The sequence below is a fragment of the Saccoglossus kowalevskii genome, chromosome 15 (assembly GCF_978046115.1).
Source record: "Saccoglossus kowalevskii chromosome 15, keSacKowa6.1, whole genome shotgun sequence".
Lineage (NCBI taxonomy): Eukaryota > Metazoa > Hemichordata > Enteropneusta > Harrimaniidae > Saccoglossus > Saccoglossus kowalevskii.
In genome coordinates this window covers 22,592,456-22,611,811 of record NC_140655.1, presented here as the reverse complement: position 1 = coordinate 22,611,811, position 19,356 = coordinate 22,592,456, and the positions used below count along the sequence as shown (strand labels likewise).

General features: G+C 34.1%; 2 protein-coding genes across 2 annotated transcripts; both read right to left on the bottom strand.

Moving 5' to 3' along the window:
• Window positions 1-79: 79 nt before the first annotated feature.
• On the bottom strand, window positions 80-9,568 carry LOC144342301 (putative methyltransferase DDB_G0268948). The gene is made up of 6 exons (XM_078005559.2): window positions 9,442-9,568; window positions 3,816-3,976; window positions 1,818-2,028; window positions 1,376-1,473; window positions 1,111-1,245; window positions 80-336 (listed from the first exon to the last, which is right to left on the bottom strand). Exons 1-6 carry the CDS (start codon window positions 9,556-9,558, stop codon window positions 243-245), a joined length of 816 nt encoding a protein of 271 aa, XP_077861685.1. The 5' UTR covers window positions 9,559-9,568; the 3' UTR covers window positions 80-242.
• A 3,259-nt stretch (window positions 9,569-12,827) lies between these two features.
• LOC102805450 (putative methyltransferase DDB_G0268948) lies at window positions 12,828-19,053 on the bottom strand. The gene is made up of 6 exons (XM_085508356.1): window positions 18,922-19,053; window positions 18,033-18,193; window positions 14,435-14,645; window positions 13,978-14,075; window positions 13,623-13,758; window positions 12,828-12,929 (listed from the first exon to the last, which is right to left on the bottom strand). Exons 1-6 carry the CDS (start codon window positions 19,036-19,038, stop codon window positions 12,906-12,908), a joined length of 747 nt encoding a protein of 248 aa, XP_085364482.1. The 5' UTR covers window positions 19,039-19,053; the 3' UTR covers window positions 12,828-12,905.
• Between the last annotated feature and the right edge of the window lie 303 nt (window positions 19,054-19,356).

Genomic DNA, 19,356 nt, shown 5'->3' with positions numbered 1-19,356 from the left:
ATCTAACGATCGTTCATTGCAATCATACTCATCCAATTAGATAATAAAAAATATATTTTAATTAAATTAAATAATTTTAGATAACACTAGATAAATGAATCTATCTAAATGTAGAAATGCATTGATAGTTAGTCAAATGCATAAGAATAAGTAACAAACACACATGTTGACCTGTGCCCCGACAATGTTATAGCTACTGAAACTGTTACTGAACCGTATAAGGTATATATATCATACAGGTGTTATGACTTTCTGCAAAGCAACAAAAAAACTGGAAATGATACATGGATTGTTGTGTGTTCAGCTGGTGCCACACTGCCAATTGCATTCATCAACCTGCAAGTTGAAAAAAAACAAAAACATTTAAACTTAATTTATAACCATATTACAAACATAGTCTCTCTAAACATATTTATACCACTAAACTCTACTACAATTTGCTCTACAAGTTCTTGAAAAAAAGCAACACTCTTTCAAGCAATGACGACATTAAACACAAAAGCGCCATAATTACATAGTTTAATAAAATATGTACAATGATTGTATATCGAGAAATAATTGTTTGGACATATTATCTCAGTTGCCAATTATCCATTATAATTAAAAATAAAACTAGCGCGCATCAGTAATATGACCATAATGTGTATAAAATGTTTAGTTACATTATATTACATTACATTACATTACATTACAGTACAGTACATTACATTACATTGCATTACATTACATTACATTACATTACATTACATTACATTACATTACAGCAAAGTATTTTTTAAACGTATTATTCAGGTTAAATATTTTGCATCATTCATGTTATATACAACTATATTGCCTGTGTATGTGCTTGTTTATTGGTACATATGGGGATTATTTTTTTATTTTGATACTTTTTAATAAATTAAATATAAGATACTGTAGAGATATATTTGCTCTGTGTGCTTGGTGCAGTAAGTGTGATATTATTTATCAATTGCAAAATGATATAAATTTCTGTCTGATTGAGTATGAATGCTTGGAGACCGGTTTGTTTGAATGGCGCGATAATGCACTTTAACTATTTTTTTAATAATATTTATTCATTAAACATGAAACGTCATTTAAACTTACTTTTTTTCCACTTCCACCAGCACGTGTTGTTTGTCAGGGTTCACTTTTAGATATTCATTGTATGTTGAAGAGGAACTTAAATAACCCACAAAATCTGCAACACTGTAGTCAATTTCAATTGAAAAAGTATCATCCCTGTATAAAAGGGACAATTTTACATATTCAAATAGTGGCAGCCACGTTGTAGAAAACTATAAGAATTGGGTTGAAAGATTTGTGAACAACAACTAAAAAGCATTTAGTTATGAAAGGGTGAATTGCGTACCTTTCAGATTCTGCATACGGCATTGTAAAGCGAGTATAGCGTTGCTCAACTTGCTTTATTTCATCTCCCCAGAAGCCATCTAATGTCTTATAAAAAAACTGAAATAATGAATAAAAAGTGTGTCAATATTTCTTAGACTTGTGTTGAGTAACGTATCATCCATCATTCTGATTTGTTTTCCATATCTCTAATCACATTTGAGATTATGAATTTGATTATATTCTTGAAATTAATGATGATCATCACGTTCATGGTTTATGCATCTCGAAAGTGTTATGCAAGTAATGAGGACACTTTTTCTATTGTATGCATTACTAGAGTTCTCATACAAAGTGATTTATACGAATTATGTTTTCACGGTACAGAAACACAGGGCACAATACTTTCTTGTATTACCAATAGATATCGTTTGGTTATAGATGTTTTTTTAAAATATACACACATCATCATATATACTTTGTAGTTGTTTTCCATTTGTATTACTTTCCAACTGCAAGAATCCATATCCATATACAGCAAGGCATCCTTTCGACTTCAAAACCCTGTCAACTTCTTTATAAAATTGATTACGATTGAACCAATGAGCTGCCTGTGCTGACGTCACCAGATCCACTGTATGATCAGCTGCAGGTATATTTCTATCACTTCCATTTCTGAAATACAAATATAAACATGACTTATTATTTCTTTTGTGTTGTATTGTCTGTGTGAATCAGCATGGAATTTCAATTGAATATATTGTTTTATCGTTAAGTAATATATAATCCCGAATCTTCAATTTAGATGTGATTTCTGGTTGTGAATCGTAAGCATTGTAAGGTTTTGTTAAGTTCGCATTATTAGGTGTCTTACCATAATTTCCAATGACAATGATATACTCTAATACATGTATCGCAAAATATAGTGTCCTATTCAAAATGGACCCAGAGGAATAATTATGTTGGCATTTCTATATTGTTTTTGTATTGTACATGCAATTAAACACAATCTGCCACCAGAAAAGGTAGGCCTTAGACTCATTTGTGAAAATAATTTAATAGTTTAATGAGCAAGGCGAACTTGAGTAAATTTCTATATTTTGAGGGCAGTTTTGCATATAAACAACAATTACTTTGTGTGTGAGGGATTTATATCATGTATGTAAATGGAAGCACGCTTTTGGTGCGCAAAATCCGACAAACAAAAATGTTTTTTTTTTGTAATGGACAGCCACAAAAAGTAATATGTGATAAAAAAAACATTAAAAAACTACCAAACAAAGGACAATACATGACAAATTATTATCCGTACATATTATAGTACATGTACATACAGGGGTACTGTTTGTTTCCTACAACGTGCGTGTTTAAAATACTAAATAACAGTAACATGAATAAATGTCTAACAAAGCGTAGAAAAAACTCCCGTGTGCTAAAAGACACTGCTTCTCATTTTCGACGAGAAAGGTGTAAAGAGAACAATGCAAAATCGCAATTACAATCACAGTTTACGAGGTCAAAAACGCTAGGCTTCAGAAGTCAATTTCAAGTTAACCTTTTACAAAATAACAGAGATTAAATCAATTTCAACATTTTAGACTAACATTCTAATGAACTGGTAAGACTATTGTGGTAAAAACGAACATGACGCCGCTCTGAAAGTCGCGTAGCTATTTATGTTGTTTTCTTCGCTTTTCATTTCCTTTGTAAGCTTGGATTCGCGGTCTTTCGTTTTTTTATTCGGGCAATAAACAAACAAACAATTGTTTTTCCTTTTGTCCGTGGAATATATAATCGCGACACTGTTCTCCGACCAAACAACCATCACGGTTGTTTCGATTTTAAGTAGCTCTGTAGGCTTAGCAACGATTTGGAATGTACGTATGATTGTATTGATATGTCGTAATTCGGTGCTGGATTATGAATGAATTAACCGATTTGGTACTGGTTATTAACCACTTGTGATTATAACTTTTATAAGGAGGCAACACAGTTGCTTCACGGGTTGCCTCGAGTGTATGGTACAATTGCGTCGCAAGGATGGGTCAGAGAACCTGAAAACTACCATGAAGGTTTTCTGGTTGCCCGTCACCACGGTCAGATGTCTGTGTACTCAGTTCCTCGCGTTGCCGGTTGGTGACGTTGACGTTGTACATGAAACAATGTTTTTCTTTATTATGTTTGTAAGCTTGATTTCGTTCAGTAAAACATTTAAATTACCGATCCGACTATCAATGACACCATTTCTTTCTGCTACTCTCCTAAGCATGGCATATTTCGTGTGCCAGAATTCATTTTGAGTGAGCCCCAAAGCTTTATCGAACTAGGGGTGTAATTACAAAATATGAATCATCAATTACAAGCACTTCTTTTCAATTTTCTGTAATAAGTATTTTAATTAACAGTTAGCTAACACTTTTGAAATTATTTTTACAGTTACAGGAAAAAATAAGCTAACTTACCTATATTCTACGTTTGGTGAAAGGTTATTGTCAATAGCTTTTTGTATCTGGCATTCACTGATGTCACATCCAATGACTTGCTCGAAATGATTTGCGAGAATACCAGTACTTTGACCGGAACCACATCCCACATCAACGGCCAAACTATAAGGACCTGGCTTCTATTTTGGAACGAAAAGCATTGAATCAGAAACTGTAAACTATCAAGTTATTCATTTTTATGAAAATGACTGAATTTCATACAATAGAGAGCGAGTGACGTGACAAAAATAAAATGCACGGCAAAGCCCAATACGTGCAAACGTTGTATATGATGTTAAGAAACCAAAAGACTCACACATTTAGAATGAAACCATTTTGTGGAAAGAGAAATTCTATAACATTCTACACACCCTAATTTGTCTCGGAAAAAAATTCTGGAGCATGTAATCTATATTGTGTATTTTTCTGATAAAAATGTTTGATAATGGGCAATTGGCTTGGTAACAATTTTGGTTATAAAATAAGAAAAACAATTATGCAGCTTGTATTTTATGGGAGAAAGTAAAAGTTGATTTGGACTTAAAGAATTAATAATATTTTTTTTACAACATTCGAGTATTCTTTGAAATTTGCGTGCACGTCAGCATTACTTAAATATAAATAACCTTTATGTGTTCAATTTGTCATTATTATTTTAACTAAATTGATTGTTTATTTACTATATTGTTACAATTGTATCAACTGCAACCGATTACAGTTTGTACGGAATTAAATTCATTGGAATTCACTTGTGATAAGTAAGCATGCACCGCTTCTCAGAACGAGTAGCACCGACAGGTTTTCGAAGACTTTACAAATATTTGTATTGGCATACGTCAAACAAATACAGAGACACACCCATCATTGTAGCGATAACAGACTGGCTGGGCCCTATTCCACCACCACTGGAAACATAGGCAGAATTAAAATTGTGCTTAAATAAATTTCTCAAGACTACGAGTTGTAAAACTGATCGATATTCATAGTAAAATATATAAATTTACTTTTGTTTAAGTCATCTGTCTTCTGAGAACGTTTTTTCCGCTTAAAAAGTTGTAAATTGTCGCCTAGTTAACATTTCAGCGACTGCTACGCCATCTTAGAGATTCTCGAGTTATACGCGGCCTCTTCACATGCGTGATCATTCACCGGATATGACATCATTTTCATATAGTTCAAGTCGTCGTTATTCCGTTTATTTTTTTTTATTTTCCTGAAAAATAGGTAATTTTTTGAAACCATGATAGCCGATATTTTTTGCCATCAATGAGTATACATGTAGTTATTAATCTTGTTTTATTGCTAATCAAGAACAATATTATTATCCACTTGTTCCAATGCAAATGGTCAGTGGAACATATGCTAATCTGCGTTACTGCGAGCTAAACTACATGATCCAACAGTTGTCTGCAGTCCACATCTCAAAGTTACACATACTATACTTTACTATCTCCATATTTTGCTGAATAGTAGCATGTGTGAAATAATTCTTGTGGTTATTGACACTATTTTTGCCAATACTAAGGAAAACTGCTATGTTAGCATTCATGACATTAGTGCTAGTTTAGTTATTTATGTTCATGATAAGTTAAGTACATGTCAACCACTGTTACCAGGAGTATATTGGGAGCTTGACAGTTTATTTTATTTCACCAGTACTGGACAGCTTTTTTTAGCTACATCGAGTGAGTCTGAGACAGAGTTATAAAGGGTCATTGCTGTGAATTATTTTGAGTTTATTTATTGTGACTAAATTAACATCCTCGCATTGTAAATGCATGTTTGTATATATTACTTTCATGGTATACTTGATGTGAGGAACAATTCCTAATCATGTATATTAGCATACTTTAACATGTAGCAGTTGCTTTTTTTATTGTTGATATTTTACCTGAATTGTCGTATAAACAATTTTTGCAGGATCAATTGTGCTCTACATTTGTAATAAAATTTGCATAATAGAACTCCACATGGATTTGTGTTTATAAGATGTAATGGTTGAAAGGGTTAATAAATTATGTTTGATAATGAACTACAGGAATTACACTTCAAATAATGAGCCAAATTTGTTTGCACCGGTCAGTATCGAGGATACGCTAACTAATGGTAAAGTTGTGGATCATTTTAAAGAGTATGGGCGAAATGGTCGCAGAGCTGCCATAAAGTATCTAAAATACCGTTTGCAACATATCAGAAGTATGTGACACGTGTCATTACTACATTTAGAAAGTTCAATAAAAATAGAATCAGAGTTTCCGGGCTGGAAGATTTGAACCATTTTCGGCAAAGTACATTAAAATTGCCTGATATGCCATGCTCTCTGTAAGCAGCACAACTGAGCCAACAGAAGTTTATGGCAGTGTTGCACTCTCTTTGGCAAAAGAAGTGTTTACTTTAACTGAAAAGCGACAACAAGATCTAAAAAAAACTGAAAGTGGTGAAAGAACAGCTCTCAGAAAAAGGTGAGAAGACAGAGGGTTTGAAAGAATGAGTTAAAGAGAAATCCAAACGAGCCAAACGAGCACTGGATAGAGAAGACTACTGGCGGAAAACGTAGATGCCAAGAAACAAATGTAGACCTTTACAACACTTCCGTTTGTTGCTAGAATGCTGCTGGGAAAATCATGTGCCAGATTGCCAACACTGTGAGTGATGGAGCAGCTACTGAGTGTAAATTCAATAAACTGCTAGAAATCTCTGAAATTAAGGCAAATTATGCTGACCTAAATGTTGAGAATGGCAAACATGTGGATGCCATTATGAATTGTTTCTGTGCACTACACAGTTTAGTTCATATGCCAGAGGCGTTTTTGGAGGTGGAAAAGTCCTTTTTTGGTTCAGATTATGTCAAAGTTGCTGGTTGTGAATCCTTCATGCCTAATGAACCATGAACTCTCACTTTGGTCAGACTCTCCTGTAACGCATTTGCTAGAGAAGCAGATGAAAAGTCGGGCTGTTTTCGCAGTTTTAAAACTTACATTTCTTGAAAGATAACAAATTATTTATGATCCCTTAGTTTCTTATCGTGGTAATAGGTTCAATATTGTATTTACTAATGCTGGTCATGTTATTTTCTTCATGCTAGGATAAAAAGTGTTCTGTCTATTCAGTCACTAAATTGGAATGTGAATGTGTATTTACTTTACTCAATGAAGATTTCTATGTTGCTGGTTGTAGAGCGTTAGGTTTAATTTCTAAGTTTGTGTCTACTCCATTATGGAGATTGCTTGAGATTAAAAAATGTTATGTACTAGACATGAACTACTATTACCTACAATTAGTTTATTTTCTTGAGGATGCTGCCTTGAATGTGGAGAATTTCATGATGGGCCTTATTTTCTCATTTGAAAATATTGCTGTAAACAAGGATGCTTTCATCATGCACAGTCAAGAATATGATGGTCTCATTCGAATGATTCTGGGATCCGTGTTACCAGCTCTCGCAAAGTTACTAAAGAAAGAGTTTAAAGATCAGCTTCCTGGTGGACTTTATGAAGTTATAACAACTGAATTCCGTGAGCAGACGCTTAGTGTTGGTAAGCACAATAAGTATGTTTGGGTATCTTGATCAACTTGCGTTTCCGTTATAACGGTATTAGCCTCAGAGGTCTCTACAATGTTTTGTATAAACAAGACTGATCAGTGGTTTATCATCTCAGGTTGATGAGACAAGTGAAAAATTGGTTGCTGCTGCCAGGAAGGGAGTGAAGTCTCTCCAAGTTGCATTCCAAAAGAGAAAAGAAGAAATTGAGAGAAGACGAAAAACAATTCTGGAAGAACAGAGGCTCAAAGTACAAAATAGAAGGGAAATAAGCTTGTCCAATTTGAACAAGATACCCATCAGATAATTTGTTATGGTCTTTAGCAAACTATTGGTCAAGTTGATTCCATGTTAGAATCAATGCACCCAAATAAAGAGAAAGAACAAGCTCTGAAAGCCCAACTTCGTTTTCGAAAAAAATGTATTGAAACTTGTTTCTTGATGCAGGAGACAAATCGGTCTACAGCTTTTCTCGTAAACAGGGCGGGTAAAGAGAGTAAACTTGTCCTGGAATGAATTAGCCAGTAATGTTAAAGTATAAGTCAATCATGAATGTGATCTGTCGGATTCGCCCGACCCAGAGACCTCTTTCCTTGTCGGCAAAAAAGTGCGACATGGGTTTGAAGAAGGAAGGAAATTGGTAGATTACAGAGGCACAGTTCTTTTGCAGGTATGATCATAACAGACATGATGATCAGTAATCCAGATAAACATAATAAATAAATAAATAAATAAATAAATAAATAAATAAATAAATAAATAAATAAATAAATAAATAAATAAATAAATAAATAAATAAATAAATAAATAAATAAATAAAGGTCAGTTTTTGCTCTTCTATATGAGCTGATAAAGTGACTGTGTCTATCTATAATTTATAAATGTATGTGCGTATATTTAGAACATTGGGATGTTGAAACATGTGGGTGTGCTAATCTGAGCACCCTATATTTTGTGTCATGTATGTATACATTTTTTGTGAATGAACTGTCCATTTGGTATTTTACATGCAATTGATATGACGGTATAGCATCCATATGGCATATAATTTTGTACATTTAACTTTAAATCACAACTAAATCATTCGTCTGAATAAGACAAATGCATAATAATGGCAATCGTGTTGGCAATTTATCACAAAATAATCGAATGTCATATAACAGTCAGACTGTATTTTCTATTTTACATGCACTAAGAATTCAACAAGGGGGTTGCTACAGCACAATTAATTAAGTTGTTTGGAATGAGTACACATTTATTGCAAGTATAAACAATGTTATTTGCATAATTGTGGCAGATGAGCTGTATTTCGTCAGAAAAAAAAGTTCTGTAGTTTTACTACAAATAAAGCTCAGTGACCAATGAAAACACAAACCGAGTGACAACGGACAGTTGCCCACATGCCATCAACCCACTATGTTGCCGTACTACCTCTTAAAGCCTCCGCTATGTTATGGCTAAAAACAAACAATTACAAAATAGGTGGTTTAGTGGTTACAGTTCGGTAAGTGGTCTTAACCGACACTGCCAACCTGCAACTGGGTACTTTTGGACTGATATTACACCCTATGCATGTGATCAAGATGGAATTCTGGATAATAATGGAATCCCCTTAACAGGTCTAACAAATGGCTACATTCTTTCATTAATTTAATATGCAATTGCGCTTTAGTTAATGATTTTTTGCCTAAAATGAAAAAAATATCCAAAATTGCAGATTTTAGAGGCAGCCATATTGACTAATTAGCATTTTTTGATTTCCTTTGTGTTGATTGGCGGTCAGACATACCTAATCATTGTTGACAGTGTGAAATGTGGCAATAGGTATAATATACAACAGATCTGTCAACAGTACATGTAGTAATGCGATGCTGCTTTAACTAAAGTTGCCAAATGTTTATCGAATTTAAATCAGACGATGATCAGAATTACTGTATAAACGAATGACTATTCTATTTGCCCCAGATTAGAATACGATTACGCTACTGCACACTGTAACAAAGGCATGGAACGTGAACTATACCATGCCTCGATTGAATGTAACGACATACGAAATCGGTTTACCTGGTGACCAAGATAGTTTATAATTCGCTCAACAATTTTTTTAGGATACGTTGGTCTGAATTTCTGGTAAGCTCCAGCGATTGCAGCACCAGTGAACAACCGTTTGTAGGGCGACATGGTACAGCTGGCGTGTCACGTGATGCCTGACCGGAACTCCAAGGTCATACATAACAGCAGTTCAGTGAGAACGCAGGATGTTGTGTATCACAGGCTAATATATGTGCCTTAAATATAAACTATTGTTCACAGCAGTTCTACTTGTTTTCCTGTAGGCGAATTACGTTAGTTTATGGAACAGTGATTCAATTTTGAATTTGTGCCAACGTTTTCACGTTTCTGTCGTGAACTGACTTTTTGCGAGATTTTTAAAGCACTATAAAACCATTAATATTTTAACCAGCGTTAAATTCATTTTGATATTTCCAGCATATATTGCCTGATTTTAAGTTGCTTCACGTATTTGCAAGAAAAACAATGAGTTCTGTCGTTATTTTACATGTTTAATGCATTTATACTAGCACTTTGAAAGTTTGTTGACCTGACATAAAATAGCAGTCTCACATCTCTAAAACAATTCGGCCCTCAGTGGTGGCGGCATCGGACGGGGGTGTCGCCCCTTCAAGTTGAAACCTTTTGTGTCAGCAAAATTTGCCCCTCCGAATGCAGGAAATAACGTTTTAGAGGATCTAGATTTCAGATCTCGTCAACTAAAATGTCGTGCCGCCGCTTCTGGCCCGTCGTGAAATTAACAAGTGAAGTGCAGGCACAACCAGTGTTTCACACCTTCTCGTATAGGCAACGCTGTTCAACATCAATACCTAACGTCCCTCTCGAAGGTCTGACTTGGAAAATAATCTTTTTTGTTGCTGTGTACAAAAGACACAATAAGTTTTATGTTATTTTAAAAGCACTACGCCCATTAACGTACGTTCAAACTCCTAGACGTGATAATTTAGCTATTCTCAATAGTAAAGATCCGTCATCAAAACTCAAAATGACCAAAGCAGGATCAAGCCACACCATTCCCAGACAATTTGCCTTGATGGTACTGCTAGCTCGCACTACCGTGTGTACATAGAGACGATTGGTTTCGGGTAAACAAAGTGATCCATGCCGTTGACTTCCTATTGATGAAAATCGCTGAGCAGGTCCGGATTCCTAAACGTTTAATTGAAGATAAGATTTATAGCTTGGCTAGTGTCGTCAAGTGAGGACATACATAAGAGTTGGTACTACACGCAGAAATTATGGAGGGGTCAAGAAAGGGAGCAGCCAACATGTATTTATGAGGAGAATGTGAAAACTCGTTGGATTATTTACGTTCTTAAATATAAAATTAATCCGAAAAAGTACACTAAATAAACAAAAAAACAGCATGCCAGTACTTAATCGATTTTTAACTCCTTGACCAGTTTCACCACAAAACGAATACGTAATTCTGTTTACCGTATCTGTAAACGCAATGCATGTGTCCCGCTTCTCTGCAAGCAAAAGGCACATTTGGCGAAATAAGCAGTTCATGCACACAATATTCACCGGATGATGTGTGACGTTGCCTTGACGACGATTATTGTAAGTACTGCCTAAGTGTATGTTGTAATCCGTTGCAGTTGATAAACCTGGACGAAGTGAGAAAGAGTTTCGTGCCAGTTTTTCAGTCACACGAAGACTAACGTGAGGGGAATCAGAGTATACATCAAGACGTTTTCACGACGCTTGATAGAGAAGGTATCAACGAAGGCACACTGCACATTCTCAGTCAGGATTTTGACCAATTGTGCTTATGGACAATATCTGTACAATTCCATACTTAACATTGTCATTTTAAGATATTGCACCGCCACGAGCCATCTAGATACAATGTAGTGACTGTTTGTATTCAAGTTTTTTCCATAAATTTTCAATTTTGAGGTGATGTATCATTAGTTTCACAACACAAACAATTGATTATCCATCCGCTTTAGGCCATTCGTTTTTGTTGTTTTTTTTTTGTTACAAACGTATGGTAGTACATCATTGGATACGTAATATATTACTCGGTTAGTAACTGATATGTACTTTATTTATTACGCGACCTTATTTCTCATGTAGATTCTGCGTAAATGTATATTGATCGCTCTAGTCTTCGTTCGCACAATAACTGGATTGCGATCAAGCGCTCATTTATAATACGTTTGGTACAATGTCGTAGTTATGATACAATTGTATAAAAATGAAACAGTGAGCAGTTTAGTATGATAAAAAGCGTGTACAGTCTTCTCATTATCACGATAGATGGTGTGCAAATCGTGGCCGAAAATATGTGGTTGCTTTGATTCATGTTTTTGATAATTAAACATTCAATATTCGTGACATATGCATACATCATAACCTCACTAATGTTAATTGCATATTTAATCTGAATTGGACAAGCTTGAACTTGTCACGTATTGCAGCAAGCATGTATGACGTCTAGAAACAGGTCAGTGGGTCACAAACTCTCGGAGCCGGACATGAAGTTGTCTTGACTCAGTTGCGGTGAGAACATTAGCATCTTAATATTCACAAGGTCAATATGCAGTCGTGAATTGCCATTATTTTCATATATGTTATAGTGAACGCTGGGCAAAAAATGAGTTATTGACCGAGGCACTAAACATAACTTGTTTTTGAGCTTCCTGAAATATACATCAACCCAATGATGAGTGGGAAGACAATGTGATTTTTGTAGCCATACAAGTATACAGTATAATTTATAAGTATTGCTTATGATTCTAGCAGCGGTGTTTGAGTTCGTTGGTTTGAATTGAGTCTATTTCCTGGACATGTATTCTCAGTTAAGTTTGGTAGACAAGATTGCACAAAGGGCGACACGAGTCATGCTGAAGTATTGACTAAAAAACCTATGGGACAAAGAGTGATTAGAATAGATTGCACGACGTTGATGTCAAACATGTGTGAGTTGTCAAAAGTTACTCCAATATTACATACAGAATTAACTTTTCAACAGAACTAAAGCATATTATAGCACTGTCGATCGTATAAGACAACTTCGAAAATTTTGAATAAAGTGCATTTGTACATAATTGTTACTAATAACACCTAAAATATGACAGTGTTTATTCAACATTGTGTTTTTCATATAATTTTTGAAAAATGTATATATTGTTATTGTTCCTTCCATAAGATCCTCCTCATTTGGATGACGATATATGTATTCACCTTCATGCATTCGCAACGTTTTGAATATTTCCGTAGCATTATGATTATTGACAAACTGAAATTGTCACATAAGCGTATTATGCATATATATATATATATATATATATATATATATATATATATATATATATATATATATATATATATATATATATATATATATATATATATATATATATATATCATAGGGATGTTACGACTTTCTGCAAAGCAACACAAAAACTGGAAATGATACATGGAATGTTGTGTGTTCAGCTGGTGCCTCACTGCCAATGGCGCTCATCAACCTGTTGAAAAAGTGTTATTTAAATTAAATTTGTTAACATATTAAAAACGTATTAATTATTTCATTCATCAGACAATGTAATTTTTGAATTTCATTAATTAATTAATCAGTCAGTCAGTCAGTCAATTACATAGTCGAAAAGCCGGTTGCACATTCGTTTAATTTTTTCATTCAATCGATTTAGCCAATCATTCATTCAATCTTTTTAGTTATTCATCAATTATTTTATTTCTTGTTTTTTTGTGATTCAATCTCTTAACAAGGTTTTTCGGGGAAAAATACATTCATCTCCAATTATCCATTATAATTTAAAATAGATGTAGTGAGCATTATCAGAAAAATAAGTATGATGTATTATATATTTGGCATTTATCATGTTATATATATATATATATATATATATATATATATATATATATATATATATATATATATATATATATATATATATCTGTATGTTCTACCTATATGCTGGTTTATTGGCACGTATGGTATGAAATTCTTCCATTTTGTTATTTTTTAATAAATTCAATATAAAAGACTGTATATATTTGCTTTGTCTATTTGGTGCAGTAATTTTTATGATAGTATGATCAATTGTTAAGTAATATGAATATCTTATTAAGTATGATTGTTATGAGACGGGTTCGGTTAAAACAAATATTTTGTTTTTCTTTGAATATTTCAAACTTACATTTTTTTCTAATTCCACCAGTACACATTGTTTGTCGGGGTTCACCTTTAGATATTTATGGTATATTGATAAAGAACTTAGAAACCCCACAAACTCTGCAACACTGTAGTCAATTTCAATTGAAAATGTATCATCTCTGTATAAAAAATAAAATCATACACATTTAAATACTGACGTACAAAGCCCCCTAACTCATCAAAAAAGTAATGATTATTTATATGTATTGTATCATACATGAGCGCGTGAGTAAAGAAGCCACGCGTTTGAAATTCATATTGTAATTGTAAAACACTATTAGGAATTGGATGAAACTCAATGAGAAAGTATTTAGCTGTGAAAAGGTGAACATACGTACCTTTCAGATTCTGCATACGGCATTGTAAAACATGTATAGCGTTGCCCAACTTGCTTTATTTCATCTCCCCAGAAGCCATCTAATGTCTTATAAAGAAACTGAAATAAAGAATAAAATCAGAAAAAGTGCGTCAAAATATTGCATGACGTTTCTGGGAGGTGAGTTGAGGAACAACAAAAGGAAACATGTTTAAATCAAGTTACTGTTCTACATTTATCATTCTGATATTTTTTCCATTTTCCATATTTCTAATCACAGTTGAGGTTAACAACGTGATTAATGATGGTTATCACGTGCATGGTTTATGCATCTCCATAGTGTTATGCAAGTGATGAGGACACTTTACAAAGTGATTTATACGAATTATATTTTCACGGTGCAGAAACACAGGGCATAGTACTTTACTGTATTACCAATGAATTTCGTTTGGTTATAGATGTTTTTAAACTATACACACATCGTCATATATATTTTGCAGTTGCTTTCCATTTGTATTTCTTTGCAACTGCGCGAATCCGTATCCATATACAGCAAGGCATCCATTCGACGTCAAAACTCTATCAACTTCTTTATAAAATTGATTTTGATCGAACCAATGAGCTGCCTGTGCTGACGTCACAAGATCCACTGTATGATCAGCTGCAGGTATATTTCTATCACTTCCATTTCTGGAATACAAAGAAAAACATGACTTATTATTTCCTCTGTGTTGTATTGTCTGTGTTGAATCAGCTTGGAATTCATTTGAATGTATTGTTTTTTTCCTTTAAATGGTATATAGTCCTGATGCTTCAATTTTGATGTGATTTCTGAATGTGAATCGTTCGCATTATTAGGTGAATTACCATAATTTCAAATGACAATAATATACTCTAATACATGTATCTCAAAATATAGTGTCCTATTAAAGTACTAAATTGTTGTTGTACAATTAAACACAATGAATTTTTGAGAATAATTCCAGTATGTCATCAAAGTACACAAAACACGTTTAATAACCTAGGCGAACTTGAGCAAATGCCTATATTTTTAATTTAGTAAAATGCATATAAACAGTTTGTTCGTGTTTGTGATGTTTGCCATTTAGGTAAATGGTGAGCACACATTTGGTGCGCAAAACTGAACTTTTTCGGAACAGTCAGTCTAAGAAAGTAATATGTGACAAATAAACATAAAAAACTACCAAACAAAGAACAATACCAGAACAATTATTATCGGTACATATTATAGTACATGTACATGCAAAGGTGCGATTGTTAGATAACAAAACAAAGTCAAACTGTTCATTTGTTACCTACAATGTGTTTGTTTAAAATACCAAATGACAGTAACAAAAATGAATATCACTACAATTTTCGGCAATATTTCCAAATTAAATTTGTACGAGCTAATACGGCATATAGTCTACATTTTTTCTTTGCCATACATTTAATAATTCACTGTAGTGTGGTGAATTACTCAATCATGTTCAATGTGTGGTCATTAGTAATGTAGTACATATTGTTGGAATGTGATCAACTCCTAAAACCAAATAAAAACTTGTTTCTTGTTTAAATACATTTGTATTAGGAGTTCCAAAACAAAGATATAAAGCCAATAATTGTCAACCTATTCACATATTTAAATAACATGCTGTACTACAAGTACTCCAAATGTCAGGGCCTAAATTCGTTTGGAATTTATAAGAAGCCTGGTTCACCACTTTGTCATGTACTGTATTCTAAGTGTTAATTCAGTTTTCTTTTTAATTCAATCGAAATATTTCTAAAATGTATAATCATGTTGAATGCATGAGTGATAAATTAAGGTTCTCATTTTATATATCCTTCAAATACCCTTAGGTACCCATGGACTCCATATGTAGATGTCTCTTCTAATCAAAATAATCCAAACACCTGTTTTCTGTTACACGAACATGAAGTCCAACGTCTATGGATTTGCACTTAGGTGGAACTGTGGGTTACCAATCATGAGCATGCATTTGTTGTCAAAATAGTCAATATATCATATCACAGAATACATCCGTTACCCCTTGAGTCTTTGATCTATCCTAGCATGATTTCTGCGTCCTTGGCGATGGAGCAAGATGCAAGCTGGCGCACTTCACCATATATTCTGATTTCTCTTGCAAAGCATTTAAATTATTGACCTGACTATTAGGACATCATTTCAATTTGGATGAGACCCAAAGCTTTGGGGGTCTTTTTGGAACTCTTGGCTCCGCACCGAGGTACGGGAGTTGATCGTTTTTACAAGGACGACACGACGTGTTGTGAAATTGGAATTTAAATATGTTATGGGACGACAAGTGGGTTTTTCAGAGGAAGTTGTCCCCGGAAATATGCCCCTCCTTTCTTTAACCTCCCGCTCATATATGGCTATGACGACTAGTTAGAAAAAAAGGAAGAAGTCAGTGGTTTCAATCAAGATAACTGAACATTTGAATTGATAATCTGATAGTAGTGAATATGAATTGTTTGATATGACTTTGCGGGAAAATAATAATCAATCCATGTTGAAATGATCGCAACAAAATAATTACCCATACACGCGTGTTTAGAACACAGCATCTGGACTGGCCCATTTGACCGCTTTGCTTTCTTTTCAGAATGATATTCAGAAGGATTTTTAATGGTCGATTCCTAATATAATAAATATTGCCGTGCGCATCTAACATTCAACACAGTCAATGAGGTAAATAGTGACACGTGCTACATAATATTAAGTATTCAAGGTGGTCACATTTGATGACGTCTTCTACTGCTTGACTGAAGGCTTCCATGCGACAAAATTATGATTTTCAGCATTATTTGTTGTAGGTCAAAGAGAACGTATTCGCATTTATATTGATGTTATATTATTCTCGATCTTTATGTGGTGGCCGCGTTGTTTCGTCACGGATTAAATTCAGGCCTGTAATATAACGCTTATCAGATTATCCTATGACAATTACTGGTAGTATAGTACAAACACTCAATATTCAATAACAATATGCGTAAGGTATTTTGAATAACAATTGAAATTGCGTGATAAGGAATGGGCAAAACATTAGTAATGCCTTAGCAGGAAAATGAAAATTTGTATTGTATTGTACATGTATTGCATTTTTTTCTCGCCAATTTCGACGGCTACGGGCACATCCCAAAGTCCATTTGAATTTAGTCCAGATTTCTCCTTTATATATAAATAAGCTTGTCGCCTTGGATGGGAACTAAACAGACGTACTATCCGGCAGACGGGCTTGATTTTAAAACCCTACAGTCATGTTCAATTATATAATCAACCTATAGTGACGTATACAACGTGGGTAATATAAATTGTCTATTTACATGAAATTCGAATTTAATGTAATGAACCTGGTATTTGGCAAAGAATACTTCTCTATTTTGTTTTATTAAAAATAAAAAATCATGAGGTAATATTTTTTTGTGGGTAAGCACAGTGGATTTTCAGCAGATTATCACTCGCGATAAATATGCTAAGGTTTGGGACAATGGTAACAATTATTTACAACCTTCAATTTACCCGAGTAAATACGTGAACCTTTGATGTGACAGATTTGTTTCAAATAAACTGTCACCATTTTATATCGTTTTCACTTTGCTTCCAACAATTTTGAATGTTCTTAGTGATTATAGAACAATTACTTAAAAACATGTCGCTGACGAAATTAACATCGAAACGTTTTGGTCATACCTACTACTAGCAATGGAATAGTTCAACTACACCTGCCCTTCCGCTTCCGCTTTCGTTGTTTTGATATATGTTAATCAAGTTCCCATGAAAGTGTTTAGGAATGTTGCAAAGTACCCCGGAAAGGGCCTACCAGATGCGGGATCAGGTGTATGTAAATATTATGCGTCGCTCTAACATTTGGCAGTGACGTTGACTGTTGGAGATCGATGCGACCATTAATTGATTGATTTAAGGATGTAATTGAAAAATATGAATCACTAATTACAAACACTTTCTACAACAAATATTTTAATTAACAGTCAGCTAACACTTTTGAGTTTATTATTACAATTACAAGAACAAAATATAAACTAACTTACCTATATTCTACGTTTGGTGAAAGGTTTTTGTCAATAGCTTCTCGTATCTGAGATTCACTGACGTCACACCCAATGACTTGCTCAAAATAGTCTCCGAGAACCGCAGTACTTTGCCCGGAGCCGCATCCGACGTCAACGGCCAGATTAAAAGGACCTGGCTTCTATTTAGAAAAAAAACATACATGGAAGTTTTGTACCAGAAACTCGGTACTAAATTAAATATAATTATACTTATAAGCATATTCATTATTGTGAAAAATGGCAAATAGGTCGGTGTATTGGGAGAGTATAGTGCGGGTAAAGGCACTAGACAGCGTAGTGACGTCATGCAAAGAAATTGTCTAATATTTAGAACATCACAGTTCACGTCCTGGCAATGTTTTGTACACACATTGTATATGACGCTTCGGGCAGTTCTATATTGTTTAACATTTATGTATCTATTTTTATTTATCTATATTTACCATGCGTTACCATGCCTGAATAACGTCGTCGATCGCTCTTCACAAGCCACATGTAGCCTAAACAAAGGTAACATATTGATCCAACGATCTACAATTTGCGTTGGGGATAATTGTCGGTAACCATGGAGAGATTCGATTGTTACTTTTGTACGGAAAGAAATTCGCAGTGTATAGCGCAATGCACACCTGATCTGTCCAGGAACATAGTTTTGTGAAGCATATTTTTTACTTTATGGACTTTTCTATAAAAAAAAACAATTGAATAAATCTCAACCAAAAAATGTGGCCATGACTGTAATGTGTCTTATAAATGTGCCATAGATCTGATCTCAAAATGTCGCTGGATGTTGGAAATTCTACAAATGCTTAGAATTCGATTGCATTACTGCTTACTGCAATGCTTATGGGCATATAAATCGCTTTACCTTGTCACCAAGATAGCTTATGATTCGCTCAACAACTCCTTTTGGATACGTTGGTCTGAATTTCTGGTAAGCTTCAGCAATAGCATCACCAGTGAACAAGCTTTCATTGCAAGACATGACCACACATATAGTTGAGGTGACACGTAGTATTTGTTCCTAGGGTCATGTATTCAGCCATAGAGAATAATCTCGTACCACAAATTAGCATAATCGGCGTTCGTAGTATATATATAGTGTTGTTGTTAGCCAATAGGCTTTCTATAACTGCGTTCTATCTAAAAGGCGTTGTGCGAGGGCATACTGCAATTAAGTCAGCAGCTAGAACTGTGTGTGAAGGTTTCTTTATTGACTTCAAAGATACTTCAAAGCTGTACGTATTTCGGCGAATGCTGAAGGTAAAAAGTCTGATAAATCTGTGTGTTTTGTTCACATCCC

Bases quoted from the DNA above. Each gene is read 5' to 3' on its own strand.
- LOC144342301 (XM_078005559.2), bottom strand. From the start codon at position 9,558: ATGTCGCCCTACAAACGGTTGTTCACTGGTGCTGCAATCGCTGGAGCT. The intron at 2,029-3,815 runs GTAAGTTAGCTT...TTTGTATTTCAG, and splicing joins TCACCAAACGTAGAATATAG to AAATGGAAGTGATAGAAATA. The intron at 1,246-1,375 runs GTACGCAATTCA...CCTTTTATACAG, and splicing joins CCGTATGCAGAATCTGAAAG to GGATGATACTTTTTCAATTG.
- LOC102805450 (XM_085508356.1), bottom strand. From the start codon at position 19,038: ATGTCTTGCAATGAAAGCTTGTTCACTGGTGATGCTATTGCTGAAGCT. The intron at 18,194-18,921 runs GTAAAGCGATTT...TTTTCTAAATAG, and splicing joins TAAGCTATCTTGGTGACAAG to AAGCCAGGTCCTTTTAATCT. The intron at 12,930-13,622 runs GTAAGTTTGAAA...CTTTTTCAACAG, and splicing joins TGGTGGAATTAGAAAAAAAT to GTTGATGAGCGCCATTGGCA.